At 53.8% G+C, this 18,033-nt stretch overlaps 1 protein-coding gene across 4 annotated transcripts in view; it reads left to right on the forward strand.

Annotated features, from left to right (window-relative positions):
- The window catches only part of CCDC93 (CCC complex scaffolding subunit CCDC93), an 82,353-nt gene extending 70,026 nt beyond the window's left edge, over window positions 1-12,327 (forward strand). For all 4 annotated transcript variants that reach the window (XM_074363527.1, XM_074363528.1, XM_074363529.1 and 1 more), the window contains 5 exons: window positions 1,300-1,382; window positions 3,446-3,483; window positions 4,916-5,000; window positions 7,205-7,318; window positions 11,929-12,327. In XM_074363527.1, coding sequence (XP_074219628.1) covers window positions 1,300-1,382; window positions 3,446-3,483; window positions 4,916-5,000; window positions 7,205-7,318; window positions 11,929-11,982 — 374 coding nt within the window. In that variant the 3' untranslated portion in view covers window positions 11,983-12,327. The remainder of the gene's footprint in view (window positions 1-1,299; window positions 1,383-3,445; window positions 3,484-4,915; window positions 5,001-7,204; window positions 7,319-11,928) is intronic.
- Window positions 12,328-18,033: the final 5,706 nt, after the last annotated feature.

Consider the following 18,033-nt stretch of genomic DNA (forward strand, 5'->3'; position numbering starts at 1 on the left):
GTCTTCTCTGACTCCTGCTGCTCTGACAGTCTTGTTTCGGAGTAATGGTCACGTCCATTTCTCCTGGACTTCTGTGGCTGCCTTCTCATCACTGCCCAGAGTCTAACCCCTTCTCCGTACTCTTGTCTGGGAGGTCTTTACTCACACAGAAATTTGATCAATTTTCACTCTTGCTTTAAAACTTTAATATTTAATAGCTGCCCACAACTAGATGGACAATCTTCAGAATCCTCAACACACTAACTAAAGTCCCTGCCTCGTCTGGGCCCTGCAGTTCCCAGTTGGCACAGTTGTTACTGGGCAATAAAGTTCAAAGTTGACTGGTTTAAAGAATCAGGTCTTAAACATTAGTGGCAGTTGCCCAAGGAACCCGAGAGTGCCCAGAGCCTGCGCTGCCTCTCTCTGCTCCCCGACCTGTGCTGCCCCAGAGGCAGCCTGCGTTCAGGGAGCAAGAGCTAGTGGGAACAGACCCCATCGTGGTGCTGGCCGCGCCTGACTGCCGCTAGGCGTCGGGAGCATTAGCTGCAGCTAAACTGAAGCTGGCAACTTAGGCCTGAAGCCCGACAGTGAGCCCAGGGCTTGGGATTTTGTCTCCCTCTGGCTATCGTTATGGGAATTCAGAACAGGGAGGAAGTCCCACAGGCTCAGAGCAGAAGGGCTGTGTCTGGGCAGGAACCCTTCACCCCCGTGACCAGTTCCCTGGTGATCATGGTGCTCCAGAGAGAGAAGGGGAGGTGGGCAGAGAGAAGAGCGGTTTTATGGGTAAAGATGTGGGAGCCTGGTAAGTAAGGCCCCCTTCGCCATGTGCATGGGGATGCGGGGAGAATCCACACGTATTAGGCGTGTGTTCTGCCCTAGGGTGGGAGTGCCATTCGCCCAGTGGGTGTTCTGGAGGGCCTGCTGCCTAGGCCTGTGCTAAGCACGGGGTTACAGAAGTGACGGGCGGTGGGAAGGGAGGGAGCCGCACAGACAGGAAGAGGTGGCGCGGTGGCTTCCGCACTCCCACCACCTTCCCCCTCCGACCCCTCAGGAGGACTGCTGGGAAGCCCACCTGGCCCACTCGCTGACAGGGAGCACCTCCCACCGCTCGTCCTGGCTGGCCTGTCACGGCTGCCACAAGCCATCGGCCTGCAGCAGCCCTGCCCCCGCGCCCGCCCTTCGGGGTTCCGCACAGTCAGGCGCGCATGCCACCCCTGGCCAGTCCAGTCTGCGTCCGGCGGTGTGCCCCAGCACGGAGAGGGCGCCGGGGTCGTTTTGATGCGTTTTCTTCCTCACATGCCGATGTCCTTGCCTTTACAGTTTCAGCAGTGCACAAAGAAACCAAGCAATTCTTCACTTTATATAACACCCTGGACGACAAGAAGGTTTATTTGGAAAAAGAGGTAAGAGCCTTTATAAAAAGAAGACAGCTTCATCGGATGAGCTGCTCCCAGTGCCGTGGGCCCTGGCAGTTCACGTGAACCTGGTGTTGGGGCGCGCCGAGCGTACGTGGGAGGAGCACCTGTCACATGCCCGGGGCTGGGGTGCGGGGTCGAGAGCTCACACTGCCAGGCAAGGTTGGGGGGATGGTGGGCAGCGGTCGTGAGCGCTGGGTGAGAGGCGCCATCATAAAAAGCAACAGTGGGAGCTCGACAGGTACCGACGGAGAGGGGCCTGGAGGTGGTGAAACTTTAGTTTGGGTTTGAAAGGAAGGAGAGAACCAGCTAAATGCAATGGGGAGGGCGGAACGTCGGAGCGGACGTGGGGAAATAGCTGTTTAATCGTTAGTAGCAGACGGAGGTGTGAACTAAAATTGTAAACTTGAAGGCAGGGGTGAGAGGGCTGGCAGTGGGCAGCCCCCCCACATCACTCTGACTGTCACGGGTCAGATCCGCTGGTGACTCGGGGCTCCCGCGATGGAAGGCACCTGACCGGGGCAGGTGTACAGCTGTGTTTAGAACAAAGAGCGGCTCTGTATTCATGGCAGCAGCTCGGCGTGGAGGCGAGAGCAGGAGCTGTGGGGTCCCCCAGGCGTGGGCTTCAGTCCAGCCTCGTTTTCCTCCCCTGTAAAGTGGGGGCAACTCCTGCTGTGATGGAGACAGCATGAGAAAATGCCGACGAAGCTCCTTGCACACAGTGCCAGCTGGGCGCCGCGGCCTCCCCCGCACCTCGAGGGTGGCAGAAGCTGTTTCCGTTTTATCATCACCCTGCAACCTGCACTAATTACCACTTTAATAGCAGTATTACAGGTGTATCTTCCACCTGGACCCAAACGGAGGCATCAGTATTGTCACCTCTACTGCTTGTTGTCAGTCAAACCAGATCAGCCTCTGCCCTCCCGGAGGCCCTCCTTGAGGAGGGGTGGGGTTCTCTTTCCTCTGTGTCCAGCGCCTTACATGGTGATGGGCACGTAACAGGCACTTAGTTAATGCTTGAATAGATGAGTGCATCTGGGGGGATTTACCTCAGGCCTGGGGGCTAGATGTGCTGCACACCCTGGCCTTGGGGTCCCCCCACCCAGTGAGGGGAAGACTTGCCAACCCTCACTCAGGGACAAGCCAGCCCCTCCTGAGAAAGCCTGGAACCCCATTGACCTCCCTTCATCAGCAGTTTGAAGTTGTTGCATTCTTTTAAAAACTAGGAGGGTTTGGGGGTTCGTTCCAAGCCACATTAACTCAGAACTTTGCATTTGCTTGCACGTATAGTTTATTCCCAGTCTATTTATGCCTGTGGTATTTTCGCTTTCAACATGCCGGTGAAGTCACAAGGACAAGAATATCATCTCCGTGTTACAGACCACGAACCTGAGTCCCAGTAGAGGAAATGCCTGGTCCTGAGCTCACAAGCTGAGTCACTGATGCAGCCAGAAAGGGGACCTAGGTTTCTGGACTCCAGACTCAGAGCCCTGCCCCGACTGTCACCAGGGCAGATGGAGGGTCCCACAGTGCGGGCTAAGCATTTCCATGGGAGAGGAGCCTTGAGTGGTGCGAGCCCACAGAGGAGGCTCTCAGCCACCCGGCAGCTGGCTGTGCTGGCAGAGATTCTGTGGGAGGGGGTAGGGTGGGCACAGTTCTCACTCTCCACCAGGACCGTCTCTGCTAAGCTGACAGCCCTGAAAATAAAGTGCAGGGTTTGGCCAGATAGAAGGGGCTGTGATACAGCTTCCCCTAAATACCCCAGATGTGGGCGTGGGCTTCTCAGCTGGGGTTTAGGGCCCATCAGGGAGCCGCTTCCTACATCCTGTGGTCAAGGTTGTCAGAAGATAGGCACTTGGGGAAAACTACGGGGCTAAGAACATGTTGCTTTTTTTCCCCCACGTTACTTTCCATCCACGTGAACAAGATGTGGTCCTTTCAGAAGCGGTGTCCACAGACACAAGACAAGCTTTCAGGGGTCAGGGTAGCACAGGGATCTGTCAGCCTTTGCTTATTGTTCTGTTCTTTCTGTTTTTTCCTGTCCTCCCCAGATCAGCCTGCTGAACTCAATCCATGAGAACTTCTCACAGTAAGTGCTGGCTGTCCCCCTTCGTGGGTACCACGAGTGCCCCGTTGGTGCCCGCTCACCTCCATCCTGCGGGGTGTGATCGAGCAAGACTCAGTGCTTGGGGCGGGGTTCTCGCACTTCACCCCTGCTGCCACGTTCAGATGAGTCCTGGCTGACACACTCCTTGAGTTCTTGCAAAAACGCAGTGATGGAAGAGCGAATTCTTAAAACCCCAAGGAATAGCTTAGGGAAAACGTGAACTTTCAACTAATGTTGAAATGCCTAACTACTGGAATCTCTTTGTAGATGACTTTTGTCCTGCTAAAATTAGATTACTGCCCCTTGTTCTTGGGCACAGAGAGATGATTTGAAATTTAGATAATGAAATAATCTATATAATTTTTTTTTAATGCTTTTCAAATCTCATGGTAAATTTTGCTTTTAAGTTAATGTGCATCCTCTCAACTGCTTTGTTCAGGTATCAGTGTTTTCTCCAAAACTTGGATGGCAAGGCCCATCTGTACCCACATTATACCAGCCCTCGAGCCTGCCCATTGAACCACCCACCATCTGGGCAGCCCCAGGGCTGGCTGGCTGTCCAGCCAGCTTCCTCTCCCTGCAGCAGTGATCTCCTCCAGCCCCTGGCAGGTGACCAGCAACCAGGATCTCAGTGGACTACAAGCACTAGATTTTAAGCTTCCTTTCTAATTAAAAACAAACAAAAATCCAACAGCTCCCTTTAATATTCAGATTCAGTTAGTGCCTTAACAACCTTGTGACATTTCTAGAATTGGGCCTTCATCTTTATGCCCTATCATTGAGAGGGGCTGATGTTTGGGTGCTTTTGTGGCGAATTCTCCTCTCTGGCAGCGCATGTGTGGAGGAACTCTCAGTCCGTGTCCCTGTGTGCTCGGATCCTCCTGGTGTCATTCCCTCTGCAGAACGGGAGGGGAAGGGGAACGTTTTAGGACATCAGGAAATTCACTCATTTAGCCACTGCTCCTGGAAACAGGACCAGGTTTCCCAGCCTGGTTTTAGGAAAACCTCAGAAAACATCTACCAATCTTGAGCAGTGCTTCTAAATCCACAGATGTTTAAAAACCAGGTGGTATTCATTTCTTAAGCAGTACCTCAAAGTAAAAAATATATTTTTTGTTATTTTAGCCATATTTGATTTTATTTAAGAAAATACATGTTTAAGAAAACTGTAGGGAGAGTGGAGATGGGGAGGCAAAGATTAATATTCAGTTACAAGACCAGGTTGGTTTTCACGCCTTCCTCAGAGTTGGGAGTCATTGGCTTCTGGGATCGCAGGGGCCCCACAAGTCCATCCTGTCCTGCGAGGGCCTGCTTGCTCTGGGGCATCATCTGGGAACAGGGCTGACCCCTTGGGGCCTCCCGCTTTTCTCAGAGTCCTGTTTGCTGTTCATACCTCTGCTTGTCTTTCTTTCAGAGCCATGGCCTCCCCTGCTGCCCGGGACCAGTTTTTACGGCAGATGGAGCAGATCGTAGAAGGAATTAAGCAAAGTCGGATGAAGGTCAGATGGCTTCTTTTCTGTAATGTGGCCCGGGTTGCACACTGGTGATGGAGAAGGCCCTGGGGAAACAGGCCTCTTCTGGGTGTTCTGAGAATGTGCTCTCAGTTCTGAGGACACATCTCAGTGTCTGCAGAGGCTCCCAGCTTGCCTCTGGCCCTGCAGTGGGCAGGCCAGCTCCACAGGCTGCCTGCCCTGGTCATTCAGACGCCGCTTTTGGCAACAGCTCCCAAGGAAGGACTGAACACCCACCGTGTGCCACGCACTGTGCAAATCCCCCTAAAAGCCCTCTGAAGTGAGCATTACCCCCCGTTTCACCAGCCAGGCTTTCCTTCCCGCCCAGAACCGTTTCCTCACTGGGTCTTCGGTTCCCGACCTTCTGCTGTGAGGCATTTGTTTCTTAGCAGCTCAAGAGCATTTTAGTTTTCAGGAACCCACTATAAAAATGCAAATAATTGCTGAATTCTGCTGAAGTGAGAGGATATTGAGCCTCAGTAGTTAGAAGAGGAAAGTGAGGAGCTGGGAAGTGGTGTGGGAGCTCCCAGGATGAGCTGGCTTAGCGGGGAGTCGCCCGGCCTTGGGGCGGCACGGGGGCTGGCTGCTTCGGGCACTACACGCGCATGGTCCGTCAGTGGGAAGGCAGACTTGCTGCCGGTCTGGAAGCCATTCACACAGCCGCAGTCCCCCACTACTACGACCGGGTAAATCCTAACCAGTACTGCCAGTGTCTCTTGCTCTCCGTCCTGCTTAAAAAACCTGTCACACACCTGGTCCTCAGGCGCAGTGGTGAAACCTTCTGGGGACCTGGGGCGTCTCCTCTCACAAACTTGGAGCAAAGTAGTCCAGTGAGTGAGGCCAGAATGTCAGCACATGAGAGAAAGGATTGCCTGGAGGATCTGTCATGAAAACCTACGTAGAAAGAGGCATTCAAGCTGCCTGTAATCCCGTCTACAAGAGGTGAACTAAGGCAAAAGCTCACCAGACCCTTTTCTTTGTAGCTAAATATTAATCTCCCCATTAAGGACTTCAGTAAAATGATGTCAGAGGAGCAAATATATATATATGTGTGTGTGTGTGTATCACTGATGGCAAGACTGTTCAGCCACAGAAGAGAGGGCAGAGGTGAGGCAGCTCCTGTCCATGTGCGTGGATGCTCACCCAGGGCGGGACAAGCTCTCATGCAAGAGGGAATGGGGTCCCTTCTTGATGATCTGGGGTCTGAGGGAGGTGGAGGTGGAGGGCAGGGAGCCTGGCCAACCCAAACCTCAGCATGGAGGTCTTCCCGCCCTGCCGCGCTGGTCCTTGGGGAGCCGCTCTCGCCCACAGTAAAGAACAACAGGAAGTTGTCCTCCCTGATTACTAGCAGATGCATTCCTGGGGAAGGACATGGGCCTGACCCCTTCATTCTCTCCATCCTCCCCCTGGCTTCATGCTGTAGGCACCTCACTGCTGTCTTGTCTCCCTGACAAGGTGGCCGGGCACCAGATGGGTGGTCAGGTCCCCCGGCAGAGGGGGCTGTCTTCTCTCGTTTGTGTGGCTGGTGGCCAACACAGCACCTGACCCGTGGCAGGCACCCAAGAACTATTTGTTAAACGAGTGAATTCATTCAGTCCACTCCAAAAGCAGTTCTCAACACAGGCTCCACGTGGGGTTTGAATATTGACTGGCCCCTGGATGGAGTAAGTGTGTCCGCTGCGCACAACAGCACTTACGTGGATGGATGTCTTTGTTGTGTTTGTTTAAAAACAAAAACAAAAACAAAAACAGAGCCCTCTGTGCCCAAGTGCCATGCTGGCTCCTGCTCAGATAGGTATGGCAGGGGAGTGTGTGTCCCCCAGAGCACAGGTGGCTCCAGAACTGGCAGGTCAGCGTGTATGCGAAACAGACCAGCAGTGAGTACAAGTAATAGTATAGGTGTCCGGTCCGTGGGAGGGTCCTGAGCAAAGGGAACCACCGATCCGTTTCTTGTGAAATTGTTTGTACTCACACACACAGAATGGTAATAATTAAATGGAACGGTTAGCCCAGTGATAGAACTGCTGAATAAATTACAGTCTGTCTGCAATATCACGCAAATAAGTTAACGTCAAAAGTGATGCATGAAAGGAGATCCATGAAAACGTCAGTAACAGTGGTCGGTTGGGGGTTGCCAGCCGCCTTTGGTCAGAGTGTGCCTTTTCATCAGTGTTCCCGAAATGTCTCAACAGATGGAAAAGAAGAAGCAAGAGAACAAAATGAGAAGAGACCAGTTGAACGACCAGTACTTGGAACTGTTAGAAAAACAAAGGCTGTACTTTAAGACCGTGAAAGAGTTCAAGGAGGTAAGAGGGAGGCTGGGCGGGGCCTGCAAGGCTGAGGAGAGAACTGTGCTCACCTCCAGAGCAGCATTTGAAAATCAGACAGTTCTCTGGTTTTCTGCTGGTCTATTCTGGGAAACAGCGGGTTGGCGGTGAGATCTTACAGTCCAGGTGCGTGAGGAGCTCACGATCGCCTTGTTCTGTGGCCCATCCTGAGGCCCTGGTTGAAGTTCTAGGCAGCATCACTTCGTCTTCCTAACTCAGTAAGCACATTAGACTCACAGGTAAAGGGCACCATCAGCTCACATTCAGGGACCACCCGGAAAGAGCTACAATTGTCCCTCCAGTCTTAGGCTGGGGAGGGAGCAGCCGCGTGGGAGGAAAGTGGACGGGGAGGACGGCTGCCTTGGGGTCAGACCTGCCGCCCACCGGCTGTGCACCTGCGTCAGGACTCAGCCCTCAGCTCCCTGGCAGGGTGGGGTCTGTGGGCAGGGGAGAGAGGAGAGCTCCAGCACTGGGCCTGGCACCCGGGACCCCCACGCTCGGCTGAGTGCCGTTTGCGCCGTCTTCTCTCCCTGCATTTCGGCACAGTTCCTCTCTGTCATTCCAGAAAGAAAAGTGCCCTTTTCTTAAGAGCTTTTCCAGAAGGAAGATTTCATTCTGTCAGTTGCCGAGATCACAGCAGCTTCATTTTTGGGAATTCCTTCCCCCTTTCTAATGTAAACCCATGTGGCTTTAGTGAATTTGGGGATTGGTGAAAATACAGGGGTGCTAAAGATAGTTATATCCTGGTATGTGGGCTGCAGAACAGAAAATAGTCTTTCCATCCCAATCATTTTGTCCTTGCATGTTTTTAAGACTCTCCTCTCTCCCTCCCTCCCTCCCTTCCCCGTCTTTTCCTTCTCTACTTCTCCTTCCCTTTTTAGTGACATAACTTTTGGGAGCCACAACCATAGGCACTTCAAAATCAACCTCTCACCCTTTCAATAAATGTTCCTCCAGCTCCTGCCGTGGCCCTGGGAATACACAGGTGATAAGAGAGACCAGGTCCCTGTGTCCAGGGTGGGCGGGGGAGATAGATAAGAAGCTAGGAAACAAACCCCCAAAAACAAGTAATCACAAGTCAGAAGTAATTCCAGGCTTTGCCCTGGGGGGACTAAGGTAGAGAGTGTGGTCGGGAGACCACTCTCCGGTGAGAAGGACTTGGCCTTGGGCAGAGCCCGAGTGCTTCGGCCAGGGAGCAGCACGCAGGAAGGCCCAAGGCAGGGAGCAAACGGCAACCCGCTACTCCCCACCAGAGCTCTCTTTCCCCCCAAATAATGCGTAAAGAGAGAAGACCCAGGGGAGGGGAATTAGGGGAATTACACCTCTGATGTTGCTCTGCTCTTTTGACAGCAAAAACAAAAAGCAAGTGAGTTGGGCAGGGTAAGGATAAGCTGTCAGAATCAAAGCAAATAAAAGTGAAATGGAAAAGCTCATTCTTGCACTGCAGGCTCTTGGGGCTAAAGGCTTGGTTGACCTGTGAAGCAAACGGGTCCCTCAGATGCATGAAGATCAAGATTTCTGTATTACCACTGCCTTGGGCACAGCTGCTCCCAGTCAGAGACCAGAAAGGGGGGGGGGGTGCGGGGGCGTCCCTCGGAGCCCGTGAAGCACCCAGGACCAGGGGGCTGGCCTCAGTTTTCTTCAGTCCAAAGCAAGTCAGGAAAAAAAGGGAGGGCGAGTGTACTATGCCCTTCAGACAGCTAAATACATTTCATTGAAAGGACTCACCTTTAAAAGAAAAAACAGCCTGTCCTCTTGTTCTTTGATGTTAAAATTGCCTTTCTCTTATAAAATGATGGTGATAGTGTGTACTTTTTTTTTTTTTTTTTACCACTTTACTTGGCAAAAATTTGAAATTAGCAGCCACGTGTTAGCGTTCCCAAATCCTGAATCTTTTCTCGAGCTCCTCCAAGGTAATGTGGGGCCAGGTGTTGAGGAGAAGGTGGTGGCAGAGGCTTGCTTGCTGCCCCCTAGTTTCCACCCCATCCCTTCAGCTCCAGTAATTCTGCTGTTTTACATATGCAGTATGGAACTGCATGTAGAAGAAAAACAGACTGGCAAGTCAGACGTTCACCCCAGGATGGCGTCTCCTCCCGGAACGCTCTGTTCTGCCTCCTTTATCTGCCTCCCCAACCTGCTCGGTTATCTGCTCCCAAGTTGTGAATTCTCGCTGCGTCCTGGTCCCCAGCACCGTGCTAGGCAATGACTATTCTCCACGCAGAGCACACTGTCATCCACAGCATGGTCTTGGCCACCACGTTCTTCCCTTTACGGGCTCAGCTGACCATGCGTGAGTTGAGCCCCCACGACGCCCACAGGCTCCTGCAGGCACCGGATCTTGGTCTTGCCCTGACTCCAGCCTCCCCTGGGATCCAGGCCTCTTTAATTAGAGACACTGGGTTATCTCTAAACCCCCCGCCGGCTTGCCCTGGGAGGGGCTGTTAATAACATGTCTGCCGGAAACTGCCAGACTGCACATATTCTGGAACCACCTCAACTGCAGTATCACTGATTGTGTTTGTAAAGCACAGCCTCTCACAAGGTCACCAAAGCAAGACTGAAAGTCAAGCCTAGCACTGACAGCTGCCAGGCATAGGTGCTTATGAAGCTGCTTTGGGCACGTAACCTTGAGCAAGCCGAACTCACTGCGTCCGGCACATCGCGAGCCCCACGCGGTCTTCAGCAGGGGAAGAAGCAGAGACTAGGAGACGTTTTTCCCTTTTCTTCTAGAAAGAAATACCTAAAGGGCCCTTTCTGTATTTGCTTTGAGCAGACAGCCAGTATCACTCGGTGGTCTCCCAAAAGGCCTCCAGGAGATCACATGAAATTTAATCAGCGCTCACACACCCCGGGTGACAGCCTCGGATGTCTTTACTGAAAAGCTCAAGCATCACCTGAGTGTGGTGCGGTGAACAGAATCGCCCCTGGTGGGGACTCTCTCGCAGCACTGTCTTGATGCTTCTGAGGGTTTTGTTTTGGGTTGTTTTTTTTTTTTTTTTTTTTTTTTTTCATTGAAAAGGTGAGGTGGGTGACAGTTGAAACTAATTTATTTCTTTATTCATTGTTTTATGGTTTTATCTCTTTATTATGGAAATTGTCAAAAATACACAAAAGTAGAGGAAATAGTATAACAACATAATAGTGTGACTCTCTGCCTGTTCTTCTCCCATTCTTACCCCTCCCCACTTTTTTTGGACTGGGTGGGGTGGAAGTTTCTTCCCCCCCAAGCAAATCTCAATAACTCATTTTAAATAAAACTCCCTAGTTCACTTTTCTAACACAACAGATGTTACCCCTCTTCACCTTTGTTCTCTTCCCACCCCCAGGAAAAATTGAACTATCTCCCCCTCGAAAAACATGTGCTTAAAAAGTGTCAGAGTATGTTGCTTCTGGCAGAATAATTCAGCTTTACGCCCAGCCCGGAGCCGAGCTGCCTCCCCAGCTCTGAGTGGGCAGTGAGCATAAACCCCCCGGGTGAGCGGCACGTCAGTGAAACCCGGGTCTCTGCATCAGAAAGCAAGGGGTGGGCACCTGGCCCAGCCCAGGGAGCGGGAAACACCGACTTGAGGGGTCTTGGGTGCAGAGGCTTCAAGGGTGACAGAAAACCTTTCTTCCACACTAAATGGATCTCTAGGGAAGTATGACGACCAGAGGCTGTGACCACCCCTTCAGGCCCTTCTCACCATCACACTCACCCCTCACTGTAAACAGGGCTCCATGTGGCACGCCCCAGGAAGGAGTGGAGCTGGTTTGCTAGCAGCTGGAGGTATCCTGAGCTGTCAGGGCCACTCCAAACACGGGGGAAGGAGCAGGCACAGTGAGCAGCTTTGGAAGAAGGGACTACAAAGTGATGGCGGCCTTGCACCGTGGACGTCAGGTTCCGCATGCAGGGCACAGGGCCAGTGACCTCCCTCAGTAGTGTGCCTCAGCACATCCAGTAATGCGTTCCTACAGCTCATTTCATGTCCCTTGATGCTTATCTTTCACCCTGTCTTCTGTGGGTTTCCCCCTAGAAGCCAATGATGTTCTTTTTTTTGATGGGGGGGTGGTAATTAGATTTTTACTTACTTATTTCAATGGAGGTACTGGGGATTGAGCCTGGGACCTTGTGCCTGCTGAGCACGTGCTCCACCACCGAGCCCTCCCCTCCCCCAGCTGAGGGTAGTCTTAACTCCAGTCTCACCAGAGTAGGAGCTTCCCTACGCGCTCTGCCTGCTGTGTGACCTGGGGCTGCCTCTTACGACCCCTCGGGCTGCTTTACAGAGCCTTCCTCACTGCAGGGGCCCAAACTGGCACAGAAAGCGCCTGCTTTCTGCTCCTGCCCCCTGAAGATTTTAGAGGCTTCAGGACGTCTTTTGGAATGACAGTGCCTACTCCTCTCCTGTTCTGAGTCTGCCAGGCCAGAAGCGAGTTGTCACTGTAGCTGTTGGGGCACTGAAGGCCAGCGTGTGGCCAGGCAGTGGCCGTGCGGGGGGCAGTGCGCTGGGAGGCTGCTTCTCGGGGCCGAGGGCGGGAGAGTGAGGCCACCAGCGCCTCAGGCGGCGCTGAAGCGGCCCTCGCCAGTCCCACCCTCTCCGCTTCCCCTCCAGGAGGGCCGCAAGAACGAGGTGCTGCTGTCCCAGGTGAAAACCAAGGCCTCCTGACGGCCCCAGGCGGCGTCCTTGTCATCGGTGTTTTCTCCTGAGCGCCACGCGTCAGCTACAGGTGGTGAGCAGGTTCTGAAGGTCGCAGAGGGAAGATGCAGGTGACGCTCTGCACGCCCCGGGTACTTTCTTTCTCCTCTTTGCTTCCGTTCACCTCTGTGTCGGTTGTCGTCGGTGGAATCAGATGGTGTAGACGCCGCGGCTTGGATGACACCCCATCATCCGAGGAAGAAGTACGGGCAGTATTTGTTCTCTGTGTCAATTCAGCTTTTATTTCTCCGGTAACGTTGCACATTTGAAGTGCCCTGTATTTGTATGGACTCAGAATAAAGAGGAATCCACTTGTTCGGTAGATGTTAATTGAGCAAACGCTGAGGAGTAAGGCCCTGCACCTCAGGCTCCCAGCACAAGGCCCCGGAGCCTGACCGCTGGGATATTTTTTTCTTTAAGTGAACAGAAGCTCTCAGCTGCATGACCAGCCGACATGAGTGCTGATCACTTGGACCTTTCCCTTGCCCACGGTGCCTTTTGTCCCTGGTGCTCAGGCCCATCCAGCAGGCTTCCTTCCTGGTGCAGCAGCTCCAACGGAAGCACAACGTCTGCCCTCGGCTTCAGCCTCACACCCCACTCACGGGCATCTCACCAAAAATTGAACACGGGGCCTCGGCATGAGGACACTTAAGTCAGAACAACACCTTCCCTCACCCTGTCCACCTGCGAGTCCCAGCCAGCCAGGGGGTGGTCCTGTGCGTCCCCCCCGCCAAGCACATCACTCCGAGCACAGGTCAGGCCTGGGCCTGGCGGGGACACACACACCAGTCACTGCAGTCCCTGCCAGGGTGTAAGTCCCGGAGGGACGGCCAAGAGCAGGTGCCAGAGGGCGTCCCAGCAGGAAGAGCAGCACGGTGTGCAAAGACCCAGGAAGCTTCTTGAGCAGGCAGGGTCTGGGCCTGAAGGGGGAGCAACTTAATAGCAGAGATTGGTGGGAAGGCCGTTTTGGGTGAAGTACAACTGTGATGAAAACCCAGGAGGGGAAGGTACAACACTTGGTGGGAGAGGGCGGGCGCGCCGGTCTCTGCAGGAGGCTTTAGAGACCAGTCCAGAAAGGTGGGCTGGATCCGCCTTCGGAGGGCCCGCGGGAACCTGGGCGCAGGGTCAGTGCGCCCCAGCACCAGGCCTGCACTGCATTCCACACGGACCTGGCATGCGCACCAGTCAGCGGGCTTGGACCACGAAACATAAAAGCTTCAACAGGCAGATAGGGCGCCCTGTGCGGTGCCAGGAACATCCGGCTCATCTGAGTTCCCAAAGAAGCCTGCCGTGGGCAGACTTAGAGACACTCGTGCTGGAGTGACCGCATCCCCGGGTGTCAGTGCTGCCCTGCCAGGCCTGCCTGGTGAGGAGGCTGCTGCCCCACGTGCTCAGGCACTGCTCCTGGGCCATGCGTGTCCCCTGGCCTGGGCCCTGGGCCCCGATCTGTGTGGATTTTGTAAGGGATCAATGACGCTGAAGGGAGGGATTGCCAAAGAGCGCGTGGCGCTCCCAGGGCCCCAGGAGGAGGTGATGGTTTGACTCTTAAGTTGTTTCAGACTCAGGGAAGCATCTAGGGGATCCTGTTGAGAAGCACATGGACGCCCTCCCTCACAACAGCGTTTGAGCAGGTAGATTGTTCTCGTGTCTGTCTTCACGTGGTAGGGAGGAGGGATGGGTGATCACGTCCGGGGTTACGGGTCCCCTCCTCTCTGCATGATTGGGGAAACGCTGGCACGACTCATCCAAAGCCACCGATCATTCTTTTTAACGTGGAAGTGCTACCTGGGGACCGTATTTCTAGAGTTGCATTCGGTTTGGTTTTGGTATAGGGAGGTCTGGGCAGGTATCTTCCGTTTCTTGAATCCCCAAGGCCTAAGGCAGATAATGATTTAGTTTCTGTTTCTTGAATGCATTTTGAATTAAACTGCAGAAGCGGGTCTTGAGAATCCTGTTTGCCGCAGATAACCCACAGAGCAGATGGTGCCTTTGTGAGCGATGAGGACATTAAATGTGCTTTACCGTCAGGCCTTCGAGGCAGAGGAGAGGCCCCGAGGCCACAATCATTTCAGAAGCCCTCCAGGGCGGCCCTCCCAGGACTGCCCTTTGTGTACCCACAGAGCAGGGCTGTGTGTCCTGCTAAGCCCCCAGGCTTTTCTGGAGCCGAAAAATAAGGGGGAAACGTCCCTAAGCTACTTTTGTGGACTGTGTTCTTCAGGAGGAACGAGGTTTCCCCAGGGAGCGTTGTGCCTGCTGGTCAGAGAGCTTGCTGACAGGCCGGTGTCCCGGGAGCTCGGGGTGCTTCTGGGTCCCGGGGCTCCCCTCTGTCCACGTGCGCCTCAGGGAGTACAGGGGGCTGCTCTGGTGTAAATGAACTCAGAGCTGCCGTGAGCAGGCAGGACAGGAGAGATGATCACAAGGCGTCTGGGGAGACACCCGGGATGTAGTTTTTGCTGTCCTTGGCCTGGGTTCAGGCTCACAGGTCACGGGGGTCAGGTGGTCACACTAGAGGGAGGCACCGAGCTCTGGGGAGCAGCTGTGAGGCTGCACGTCAGGGGCCTGTCCCCTTTTATCTCAGTGCACATCCCGAGGTCGTCAGGCCTGAGCTCTCATTAGAAGCGATGGTTCTAACTGGGTGCCGGTTCGTTGCCCACGTTCTGTGGAGACCCAGGTCCTGCCACGTCCACCGGCCCTGGCAGCGGAACCAGAAGGCGGAGGGGCCAGTAGGCAGGAGGCCTTTCCCAGGCGGAGGAACCCCCCCTGACAAACGCTGCAGCTCCCGGGCCTGAAACCGGGAGCCGGGCTCGGGGAAGGCCTCGCACAGCCCTCCTCCGAGACCTCGGGCTGCCCCGTCGATGGCCCCGATCACGTCTGCAGTGACCAAAGCAGCCCTGCCTGGAGCACGCTGTGCGCAGTCCGCAGCGGCCTGAAGCCTGTGCCACCCCGGGCTCCATCGCCTCGGCACGGCCTTGTCTCGCCCTCCCTGCAGGTGAGCGGTGACCAGTGTAAGAGGGAGGTAGGCCTTTCAGCAGGAAGTGTTACCAGTTAACTTTGGCGGAGCCCGAGGTGCAGTCAGCTGGCTTGGAAGACGCTCTGAGGAAGGACACTTCAGGAAGTGCTTTATGATTCACTCCTGGCTAGCGGTGGCCTCGAGGGAAAAGCCCAACTCGCAGCAGAGCCGTCCAGCAGAGCGCCCCCGTGGGGTGTGGGGCCTGCCCGCTGTCCAGGTGGCCAGGCCCTGGCTCATGTGATGCACCTTCAGAATCCCAAGGTCCTCTCCTGGTCCTCTCCCCCAGTCACGGCGTTCCTTCCTGCAGCGCATGGTGACAGGCTGAAGGCGCTGCTAAAGAATAACGTTGTCACGGTCTCCTCTTGTCACAATAAATGTGTAAAAACACTGGGCGGCGGGGTGGATATAGTAGCTGGTCCGCGGCCTGTCTGACTATGTGGGGAATGCTCTCGGCTCTCCACGGCAGCCTTCCAGCTCACACCTGCTGCTCCTCTGCCTGGACCGCTCTCCCCCCAGGCTCGTGGGCGAGGGCTCTCCCTGACCCCCTGGCCCCGTCCAGACCCGTCAGCGTCAGCCTGCAGCCCGGCCGCACGCCGCCCTCTCCCCGTTCTCTGTCTTAACGGCACACATCACTGTCTGAGTCTCAGTCCTTTGCCACGTCTGTTGGCCACCCTCCCCTCGGGGGTGTAAGACCAGCAAAAGCAGGGACCTTGCCTGCCTGCGTTGTTCACCTCGGTCTCCTCAGCATCTCATGAGGCTGATAAAAGAGCATCTCCACACTGCAGCTCTGCATTCCCGCATGAGCGAAGTTTGGATTGAACCTTTCAGCTAATTTATTAGCTTAGCTTGAGAACAATTAGGCAGCTTTGGGGGACCTTAGAGTATTTGTTACTTCTACCCTTGATGGTGGGGATGGGAAAGGTGTCAGAGGAATGACGTTCTACAGATGTTCCTTCTCCCCATGTCGGGTCGGGGGGCGGGTTAGGGAGCACACTGATGTCAGAGATTAGATGGTGAGTATGTTTTGGCTCATAGTATGCCATGCAGCTGAGGGTAACCTGACTGGTTGAAATGACTGAGCCACATGAAACCGAGGAGTGGGAAACAGCGCCTGGATACAGTGTTGACAGAGATATGAACCGTCCAGCCCCCAGGGAGGGCAGTCAGACAGTATCTGTCAAAACGCAATGCACAATGCACTTCTGCACAACCTTCTGAGCCAGCAATGCTACTGCTAAGGATTTTTCCTGTAGACAATTTTATTGGTAACAGCAAAAAGCTGGAAACTACCACCAACATAGGACAATGGTTAAATAAATGATGGCAAATGCATACAATGGACTGTTAAGCCTGTCTGTATGGACTGCCAGGGAATGGTCGCTACGATGCATGGCTGAGTTGGGGGAAAGAGGCTCTTGTAGACCAGTGTTTGCTTCTAAAAAGAGAAAGGAGGTGGAGAAAAGTGTGTCTGTGGCTGTATGTATATATAACTGCATGTGCACATGGCGCCTCTGGCTCCTGGGAAGAGGGCTGGGAATTACTCTTCACTGTCGACCTTTTGTACCTTTTGACTTTTGTACCATGTACATGTATTGTGGATTCAACAAAATAAAGTTTTTTGATTTTAACGTTGCTTACTTTTCTTAAAAAATGGAAACGTGACATCAGATTCTCGCTCAGTAAATCTGCTTTCCTGAGGAATTGAAAATCCTTGAGCCAAAAGTAGGTAAGCTCTCCTCTTCTTGAGTGTCCGGGGAAATAGGGAAGCAAAAAGAGGGGCTCTGCTCTTCTGGAGGAGCAGCTCTGGGGGGACGAAGCAGTGAGTGTGGTTCTGCTCTGACTGTGTGAGGGTCGGGGTGGCCATGAGGGGGACAGGGGTGTGGAAGTGGACGGTGATGTGGCTGTGTCCTGGGAACAGACCAGGGCTGCTCAAGGGTGCCTGTGTCTTGGGAGATTCACCACACAACCCCTTGCCCCTGGCTGTTGGGCTGCAAAAGATGGAGGTGGTACCCCTGGGCCAGGGTCCAAGGCAAGCCATGCCTGTCTTGTGTGGAAACCCGCTGTGTGTGCATGATCCTCTCCCCACCCCTTTCCTGACCAGCAGAACTCATGTCCGCTATTCTAAAACAGCCATGAGAACTCATTTCTGTTCAAGAATCAATTTACAGATGGGTGCACAGCCCAGTCATGGCCAGTAGGGAGGACACCTTCCTGCTGGTAATCAACACGAGATGCATGAAGAGAGCAGGTTGTCACAGGTTGGACGGGGAAGGACAAGATGGCCGGAGCAGCCTTCACCATTTTGAGCCGATGAGGAGTGACATCCCAGCACACAGAGTTCAGCAGAGTGAAAGGCTGGAAAAATTCTGGCTCCCTGAAGGCAGGACGAGCTTCCGAACCAACCTGGGCACTGCTTGCCTCCATATTTCTTATTCCATGAGAAAACTAGATCTCTGTTCACGCGTTCATTCAACCAACAAATGTTTGAGCTCCTGCTCTGGGTCAGGCCCTGGTGATACATCAGCGTCCTCGGCAGGCAAAGGGACCTTTCTTCCTAAAGCTACACTCCAGTGGGGAAAGCAAACAGGTAAATGCTTAAACTATATCGCAGAAGGATCTGGAATGTCTGGTTTGGTGGTGATGGCTGCAGTTTTATGATGAGTAGTCAGGGACCACTGCTTTACATTCTTCACTGAAAACTACCACCTCACATTATATTCTGGAAATTTACTAGAGCAGCAGTTAACCTTGCAACCTATCCGAGATGCCGCGCTGTATCCATCCTACCAGTGACTCAGCGTTCAGAGCCTCCTGGTTTCGTCCAGGCTTGCAGGAGACGTCGTTGGAGTGTCCTGCTTTACACAATGTCTCCTGTCCCTAATTGCCTTTCTTTCCCCTTTTAGTCACCCTGATTTTCTCTGAACTCTGTGCACGCTACTTTACATGCTCTTGTTTGATTTTTATCGTGTACAAACCAGGTACCGGTTTCAGGATGTAAATGCTACGGGAAA

Source organism: Camelus bactrianus, chromosome 5, assembly GCF_048773025.1.
Source record: "Camelus bactrianus isolate YW-2024 breed Bactrian camel chromosome 5, ASM4877302v1, whole genome shotgun sequence".
Taxonomy (NCBI): domain Eukaryota; kingdom Metazoa; phylum Chordata; class Mammalia; order Artiodactyla; family Camelidae; genus Camelus; species Camelus bactrianus.